Below are 9,265 nucleotides of genomic sequence, written 5' to 3'. Positions count from 1 at the left end.
ATCAGCGCAACACTAGGCCGCCTCCGAATGGCCTCCAATCAGAGGTGCGCTGAGCCCCTCCAGAAACTACAAACGCATGTTTTTAAGTAGCGCTGTTCATTTCCTTGCTATGTACTAATTTATTTCGTTTTTGGTCAGCTGCTCCCACTTAACAGCCATGCTTTTGGTGTATATGCAGAGCTTCTGTTTGGGTTCAAGGTGCGTTTGTAGTTTCTGGAGGGGCTCAGCGCATCTCTGATTGGAGGCCATTCGGAGGCGGCCTGGTGTTGCGCTGATCCACCTTTTGCGCAAGTTTAAAAATATCGGTTAGTAGAAAACTCAGGAGTTGAATAGTGCTGAAAAGTTATTTTAAGTTGAAGATGAAAACATATCTCCTAGGAGAAAACTTAGGTGAAAAAGTGAATTGCATATGGCCCAAGGTGTGGGTGAAGGTACATGGCCATATAGGGTTAGTTATCTCCTAGGAAAGTTATCTCCTAGGAAATAACTTTCATTTTCTTTTTAAACAAACTTTTCAGCATTTTACAATTGAAAAAGTACCTAAAACTTGGTGAGAAAGTGCTATTAAATTTATTTTGAGCATTTTTTGTTTGCTGGTGGCTTAAAGAGACTCTAAAGCGAGAATAAATCTCGCTTCAGAGCTCATAGTTAGCAGGGGCATGTGTGCCCCTGCTAAAACGCCGCTATCGCGCAGCTAAACGGGGGTCCATTACCTTCAAAATCCTCTCCGTGCAGCGGGGGAGCGCTTCCGCATTGGGGCAGGGCTAACCGCCGCAGCCCTGCCCCATGCGCGTCTGTCAGCGCGTATCTCCGCCTCTCCCCCGCCCCTCTCAGTCTTCCTTCACTGAGAGGGGCGGAGGAGAGGCGGCAATGCGCCGCTGATAGACGCGCTGAAAGGCAGGGCTGCAGCCGTTAGCCCTGCCTCCAGCAGCAGCAAAATCTACGACCAATTTGGTCGTTGACTTTGCGGGGGGGTTGGGGGTGAAGGGACCCCCGTTTAGCCGAGGGATAGCGGCGTTTTAGCAGGGGCACATGTGCCCCTGCTGAATATAAGCACTGAAGCGAGATTTATTCTCGCTTCAGTGTCTCTTTAAAAGGCATTTTATGACGAGTTGTGAAAGTATCACCTAGGCAAAAAACTCACGAGAAAAAGTGAATTGCATATGAGCCTAGGGGCCTTATTCAATTCACTTTTTCTCCTAAATTTTCTCCAAGGTATCATTTTCATACCTAATCAATAAAATGTCCCGTATTAAATTCACCTTTTCTCCTAAGTTCTCTCTTAGGTGATAATTTTAAATTTTCTGTTTTAAATAATTTTGCAGCACTCTGCAATTGAGAAAGTATCAAAAGGTAGATGACAAAGTACTATCAAAATTATTTGGAGAATTTTCTTGCTTGCTGTTGTTTTAATATGCATTTTATTGATAATGGCCTCAATTCACTAAGCATTACTGCATTTGGTAATGCAGAAATGATTTTACCGATCACTTTCCATCCCAAATGCCAATTCCCTAAACCTATTACCCCACAGAAAACTGAAGTTAACGAGTCGACTAGTGAGGCTAACACATTTGATAAAGTGTTCAGTATTTTTCTCCAGCTCTTAGCAGCCAATAACTTACAATCTCCATGTGTTAACATTAATAGCCAGCCAATAGGGAATGCAAGACAACCAATAGGGAGAGCCACACAGCCCTGCCCTGCTTCTCACTCTGATTTGGTCCGACACCCAAGAAGGCCGGACTTCACTCCGACAGAGCAGATCAAGGTGACATTTTATGAGGCTTTCCTGTATCCCTTTAGATGTGCATATCTGTATTCTGGCATACCGAAGAGCTCACCTGGTGGCTGCAGTACATCTAAAGGGATGACAGAAGGCACTGCACAGAGAACCCCAACGCACACACACAGACTCACAGCTTCCTGCCTGACCTGCTCCACGGCTGGTAAGTGACACTTACCGAGCAGGGCTTAGTGAATTGAAGAATGTTTGTTCGGTAAATTACCGAACTTCTACCATATGCCAGGAAAACTTTGTGAATTTGGAAAAAAAAAGTGTAAGATGCCAAGCTCATATGCAATTCACTTTTTCTCCTGAGTTTTCGCCTAGAATTTTTCATCTTCTCTTTAAAATAACTTTTAACACTTTGCAATGGAAAAGGTACCAAAAAGCAGGTGAAAAAGTACTATCAAATTTATTTTGAGTAATTTTTTTGCTTGCTGGTGGTTTAAAAGGTATTACATTGACAAGTTGAGGAACTATCACCTAGGAGAAAACTTAGGAGAGTTACCTCCTTGCAGATAATTTTCATATTCTCTTTAAAATAATTTTTCAGCACGTAGCAATTGCAAAATTACCTAAATGTTGGTTAAAAAGTTCTATAAAAATTATTTTGAGTATTTTCTTGCATGCTGGTGGTTTAGTAGACGTTTTATGACATGGGCCCGTATGCAGTTATCTCCTAGGAGATATTTTTTAAGTTTCTATTTAAAATAAATTTTCCGCACTTTGCAACTGAAAAAGTACCAAAAAGTAGGTGAAAAAGTATTATTAAAATTATTTTGAGCCTTTTCTTGCTTGCTGGTAGTTTAAAAAGCATTTTATTTACCATTTTGAAAGTATTACTATTACGCAGCACTTTTCACCTACTTGTAAGTTGTAGGTACTTTTTCAATTGCAGAGTGCTGAAAAGTCATTCTAAACAGACGATGAAAAATGAGGTCCTAGGAGAAAACCTAGGACACAAAGTGAATTGAACAAGGGCCTAGGTACGTAAGAGCCCGTGTCTAATTTGTTGTATGGATTATAACATAAATATTACACTTTTATTGGAAAACTGATTGGAACATCATAAAAAATCTATTCTACATTCCTAAAAATGTATATAAATCAGTCCCCCACCAATAATTGCACATTATGGAGTATGTACAGTACCTGTTGGAACCTGCAGTCCCTCAGTGACCTACGCTGAGTAGAAGGAAGTAGATTTTGCTGTGATTGCGATTTCTCTTTTGTTTTCCTGTGTTTGTGATTTTTGGTGCAATTTTGTAGCTCACCCAGTATGAATACAAAGAAAAGTATTTACAATGGTGCTAGACTTCGAACTCGGGAAAAGGTGTTACAGGTACAGTCCATTTATTGTGAGGGTGCCAAAAAATGTATTTTTTTAATTCTTCACATATAGAGTTTAATCACGCTTTAAACATTATTATTGTACTTCAACATATCAGGTGATCAGATATTTATAACTGGATATAGCAGAACTTACTCTTCTATTTGGGGAGGCAGTTTAGTCTTCAAGATGTCTGTTTCCAGATTGATTGATGCCAGTTTGGAAAAGAACCATTTTGCCCGTACTTAGTAGCTTTTAATTGAGCCATTTAGTCACACCATGACTATTTTAGATGTCAGTTTAGGAAGGACTTGTGATTCATGAGGGCTAGTTAAAACACTCAATACTGAGAGGCAATAACCCCAAGCAGTTAACTGCAGCATGAAAGTGATGTGTGATTTGTTTTACCTTCAGCCTGGAAATGAAGTTGAATTAATTTGGGAGGGACACTTAGGGAACAGGGTGGGATTTTCATCACCATGAAGCTTGTGGCATGTTATCTCAGGCACTTTCTGAAACAGACTGTTGGACAATCATTGTCTCAAGAGCCGTAGTCAAGCTACTATCTAAATAATTTCTTCTTCAAATCACATTGGAGGACCTTTTGACAATCTATTTTTATTCCAACTATTCTCCTTATCCATCCTTTTCTGTTTTTGTTGTTGTTGCAAATTTTGGCTCACTGTTCACGCTGGTTTCACCATGCCTCATATGGCATCAGAGATCATAGCCTTCGCACTGTCAGTGTCCGGATGGGTGCTTGTAAGCTCGACATTACCAACGGACTATTGGAAAGTTTCCACTATTGATGGCACTGTTATCACCACTGCAACATACTGGGCCAACCTCTGGAAAACATGCGTCACCGATTCCACCGGAGTGTCCAACTGTAAGGACTTCCCTTCTATGTTGGCCCTGGAAGGTAGGAACCTCTGAAATGTAACCCTTTGATTGTAAAACGATTACTGGGCACATTTCAGTATAATCATACAAGCTCAATCTGGTTCACCCCTGGACGTATAGCTTGCTGGATGACATATGAACAAAAATGGTGAAATAGAAAAAGCAAATATGTAATTGCCTTTGATTCAGTTTGTGACTAAAAAAAATAAAAGACTTGTAAAATGAAAACAAAGTGACAGAGTATGAAAGAAATAACATATATTGTTACCTTAGGAACTGGCTTTTTAAATATGTATGCCATGAGGGCATATTACTATTGTTTTTTTTTTTTTAAATAAGGTCTAATGATCATCAATAGTGTACAATGAGAAAACAAAAAACAGAAAAAAGACACCTTTATTTTCAAATACAATATTGTCACCATACATTGTGCTAGGAACATAATCTAAATGTTGTTATAACCAGGATGAATAAGCAAATAAGTGAGTAAATGAGTGGGTTTAACTTATAGTTAGCACTGCTTATTGTAAAGCTATAATGGATGTAAATGAAGAAATAGTGTGTTTTTCAGTTTTTTTCTCTTTTCCCTTTAAAATGCATTGAAAATAAGGTAAATACTAAACAAACTTATCACACGCTAAAAGCCTAATTTGTCCTAAAAAATAAATAAATATATATAATAAAAATAAATATATAATTTGTGAAAATATCACCTAGGAGATAACTCAGGAGAAAAGGTTAATTGCCTGTGGGCCATTGTGTTGAGCCAACTCTACATGCTCACAGTTAATAAAAGATGAACTGGTACGGTAGACAAATAGTGCTTTGCCCATTTGACTATCATCTCATATCTTGGCTGCCAGAATAAATGATAGCTTTGGTTAAGCTCTTGGAGAACAACATTTATTATTTCCATGAATTATTCAAATCTAAATGTACGTGATTTCCATGTTTCTTTTGTAGCTGTTTTCTTTTTTGCTGTTGTTCCAAAGGTTAATGAGTCATTAAATGGGTTAGTCTGTAATTCCTCCTAATAGCTTCTTTTAACCCGTCTGATCGATCATTCTCACAGAGTAGTGAGCTAACAGTGTCTGCGGGCAGCCACAGACGTGAGATTGTCACCTGAGCTATCAGCAGAAACGGCTAGACTGGATACATACAAGTGCAAAATATTATTCCTTACGGCAAAAACTAGCATATCTCCGTTATATTGCCTATCATCATCACTACAATTTTTAATGATTGGAACGAACAAAAGTTTTTATGGCAATAGTGCGCTACCTTCTTTGTCTTTCATCCACCCTTTGGTGCAAAATGCTATTCACCCTCCAAACTTAGCATAGCTTCTCATGGATATAAATACTATGCCCCAGTGATAATTGTTATTATATGTTTCCCTATCTCCTATGCCTAGTATAATCACATTCCTGTTACTACGGCTAACTACAACTCCCCCTTCAAATCTAACACTACCTAGAATTACCTCCCACTCTTGAAAACCTAAATGCATCCCCTTAAACCCCAGGGCCAGATTTAGCATTAGGCACGAGCCTAGAGCCCCCATGGGATCACGCAGGTGTAAATCTAACAGGAAGCTACCTGAATCACGTAATTCAGGCAACAAAATCTAGGGGTGATGTTTGGACAAACAGTTTGGTGCATTTAAACTCCTAGTGAACTAGTCTTCAAAGTCATGTCAGCAACTCTAATGAGGAGAACTTTGAAAAAGTGATACTTGCAACAAAAAAGGAAATTCCAAGTTCTCAATCTGCATATCAAAATTTATTATCAAAATGACACATGATCCCATAAAACTTCCCTTTTTCAAACAGTTTGGGCCACCTTCCTGGCACACACACTCCCCTCTCCACGCAGTCACACATCCCCGAATCCCTGTCCTCATTCGAGCGGGGGCACCTGCCGCAACCAATCAGGCGGGGGTGCTGGCCTGGGCCGGGCCGAGGCAGAGGCGAGAGAGGCTCCAGCCTCAGGGCGCAGTGTAGGAGGGGGCGCAGGGCAGAGGCGAGAGAGGCTCCAGCCTCAGGGTGCAGTGTAGGAGGGGGCCGGACCAAGGCAGAGGCGAGAGAGGCTCCAGCCTCATGGCACAGTGTAGGAGGGGGCCGGGCCAAGGCAGAGGCGAGAAAGGCTCCAGCCTCTGGGCACAGTTTAGGAGGGGGCACACAACTCACACAGCTATCATTCCCCAATTGTGTTTGAGGCAGAGAGAAATAAGAAAAAATTATGCACGGCAGTGACTGCAAGAAAGATAACTAGAGATTAAGGTGTTTGGGGGGGGGGGGGGGTAGTATAGCAATCAGTGTGTGATGGCTGGGGTGGCAGGGATGGAGGGGCGCACTTTGGTGTCTCAGCCTTGGGTGCTGGAGGACCTTGTCCCGGCTCTGGTGCTGGCACCAGACTGGCCAACCACAGCCGCCCGCTGCTCCTTTTGCTAACTGGTGCAGATGATCTTGCGGCCGAGAACACAGGGCCAATCACTGCACTCAATCAGTAGCAGTGGCATCTGATAGGTCTTTGCTACTGATCAAGTGCAGTGATTGGCCCAGTAAATGTGAGATGGTCTGTCCACAAGACCATAGGCACAAATCAGCATTTCTGGGGGCGGTGAATCCTACAAAATTTGCTTCAGGCAGCAGAAAGTCTAAAACCAGCCCTGGGTTCACGAACCCACACTAACCATCCTGATTAAACTGTAAAGCTCAGCATGTTATTTCGACAAGCAGAATCAGATTCTAGACCAGGCATGGGCAAACTCGGCCCTCCAGTTGTTACGGAACTACAAGTCCCACAATGCATTGCAGGAGTCTGACAGCCACAGTCATGACTCATAAAGGCAAATGCATTGTGGGACCCGCTCAGCAACTCTCCATTGCAGCCTTTGGGAAGGTCTAGTGCATCTGGTTGGTTCAGATGCCCCCCATTTTTTGGCTCTTCGCCTGATTGGTCTTTTTCTTTTTTCCTGGTTGAGCTATGCAGAATTGGGTAACACGGCCTGATGAAGGGCGCATATAACTCTATACAAAAGCCCGAAACGAGCATGTGTCGTTGCCTTGAAGTGTAAATGCCCATAAAGCTACAACCATTGTTGTTTCAAACCAACCAATGTGCTTTTAAGACCTACCATTTGTGATATTGAAGAACCATTTTTTCTATTTTTGTATATGTGTCAATAAAGTTTTTTCAGAGACTTTTTTGCCTGTTTGAGATTGCATTACAATATATTTAGTCCTTTTCAAAGATATAAACAAATGTTGAAGGGCAAGGTGGATTGCCCCAAAAAGGACTGTGGTTTCTGATCCTCCACAGTATAAAGGATCATATCCCAGAATCTGTTTTATAAAACACTAGTCAATGTGCAAACATGCTATATGTAGCAATTGCATTTCTGCAAGATTGGCATTTCAATTCCATTCACTGTAATTGATAGAGCCTCAAAAGAACACAGAAAACGCATAGCAAAATGCACAAAAAAATGCATGGAAAATGTTACTTTCACTTTAAAGAAAACCTGCAGTGAGTGACATATGAGGATGCCATTTTTTTTATCTTTTCAAAACTCCAATTACCTGTCTGTGCTGATCCTCAGCAACCTCCACTATGTTCTAATATGACCCAGGTGAGAGGTTCCATCTTATACTGCCTAGTAAGAAACAATTTTCCAAAATTCCAGTCCAGCTTTGCTGAATCATGATCTTTACAATGGAGATGCCTGGAGATGTCTTGGTGAATCCCAATTGGCCAATTGGCCCTCATACTACATGGAGGTGGTAGAATTGGCCAATGAAAATCGGAGGTTTATATGCACCCTTACTGCATGTTTGTTCCAATAACTTAAACCCTACTAAAGCCAAAACATTACACTATACTATCTGCTTTGAGTATGTATGTTCCCCCCAGTTTGTCTATATACGATTCATTTTATGATCATAATATCGATTGCAAGTTCCATCATTTCAATAAAACTTCATTAGACTTAATGTTTATATTGAATCTAATGTCTAATCTACTAAAAAAATCAAGTAGCGTACGACCATCCTTAGAGGGATGCTCTGCATATATCTGTAGAAGATACTAGGAACAATTTTCATCTGAGACTGAAATATTATTTGATCTTCACTGTGAAGCTCCTATTTCTGGCAGTTACCATATTTTTTCAGCATATAAGACATACTTTTACGCCCCTAAAATCGGGGTGGGGGGAGTCAGTGCTTCTTATATGCTGAAGGTCTGGCTAGATGTGTCCCCCCCCCTTCCCTACAAGCTCGCCTCTTACCCATCCAGGGAAACATGGCTTCTCCTCTGTCCGTCTCCGGACGATTTTGCTGCTGTGGCCTCTGTCCATCCGGTGTCATCGGTGCCCTCTAGCTGCGCACGATGTCAGGTCATGCATGATGTGTGCAGCTAAAGAGCACCAGTGAACCTGGGAGTACGGAGGCCACACAGGACAGGATGAGTGCATACAGTGACGGAATTGGCTGTATACAGCAGTGGAGACAGACGGAGGAGACAGCATGCAGTTATATGGAAGCGTAGTCAGTCTAGATGGGAGTTTAGTCAGTGTAGATAGAAGTGTAGTCAGTGTAGCTGGGAGTGTAGTGAGAGTAGCTGGGAGTGTATTGAGAGTAGTTGTGAGCGTAGTCAGTGTAGTTGGGAGAGTAGTCAGTGTAGCTGGGAGAGTAGTCAGTGTAGCTGGGAGTGTAGTCAGTGTAGATGTGAGAGTAGCTGGGAGTGTAGTCAGTGTAGCTGGGAGAGTAGTCAGCGTAGCTGGGAGTGTAGTGAGAGTAGCTGGGAGTGTAATTAGTGTAGATGGCATTGTAGTCAGTGTAGCTGGGAGAGTAGTCAGCGTAGCTGGGAGTGTAGTGAGAGAAGCTTGGAGTGTAATCAGTGTAGATGGGAGTGTAGTCAGTGTAGCTGGGAGTGTAGTGAGAGAAGCTGGGAGTGTAATCAGTGTAGATGGGAGTGTAATCAGTGTAAATGGGAGTGTAGTCAGTGTAGATGGGAGTGTAGTCAGTGTAGAAGGCAGTGTAGTCAGTGTAGATGGGAGAGTAGTCAGCGTAGCTGGGAGTGTAGTGAGAGAAGCTTGGAGTGTAATCAGTGTAGATGGGAGTGTAGTCAGTGTAGCTGGGAGTGTAGTGAGAGAAGCTGGGAGTGTAATCAGTGTAGATGGGAGTGTAATCAGTGTAAATGGGAGTGTAGTCAGTGTAGATGGGAGTGTAGTCAGTGTAGAA

General features: G+C 41.9%; 1 protein-coding gene across 1 annotated transcript in view; it reads left to right on the top strand.

The window, feature by feature from the left end:
• The first annotated feature begins 3,818 nt into the window (after positions 1–3,818).
• LOC137533805 (claudin-10-like) overlaps positions 3,819–9,265 on the top strand; it is a 38,349-nt gene continuing 32,902 nt past the window's right edge. Inside the window, exon 1 of the mRNA XM_068255051.1 lies at positions 3,819–4,038. Within this exon, the coding sequence (XP_068111152.1) occupies positions 3,819–4,038 (220 nt within the window). The remainder of the gene's footprint in view (positions 4,039–9,265) is intronic.

Source organism: Hyperolius riggenbachi, chromosome 10 (assembly GCF_040937935.1).
Source record: "Hyperolius riggenbachi isolate aHypRig1 chromosome 10, aHypRig1.pri, whole genome shotgun sequence".
NCBI classification, from domain to species: domain Eukaryota; kingdom Metazoa; phylum Chordata; class Amphibia; order Anura; family Hyperoliidae; genus Hyperolius; species Hyperolius riggenbachi.
Note: the sequence above shows the minus strand (reverse complement) of the source record. Positions and strands in the feature narration are given on the sequence as shown.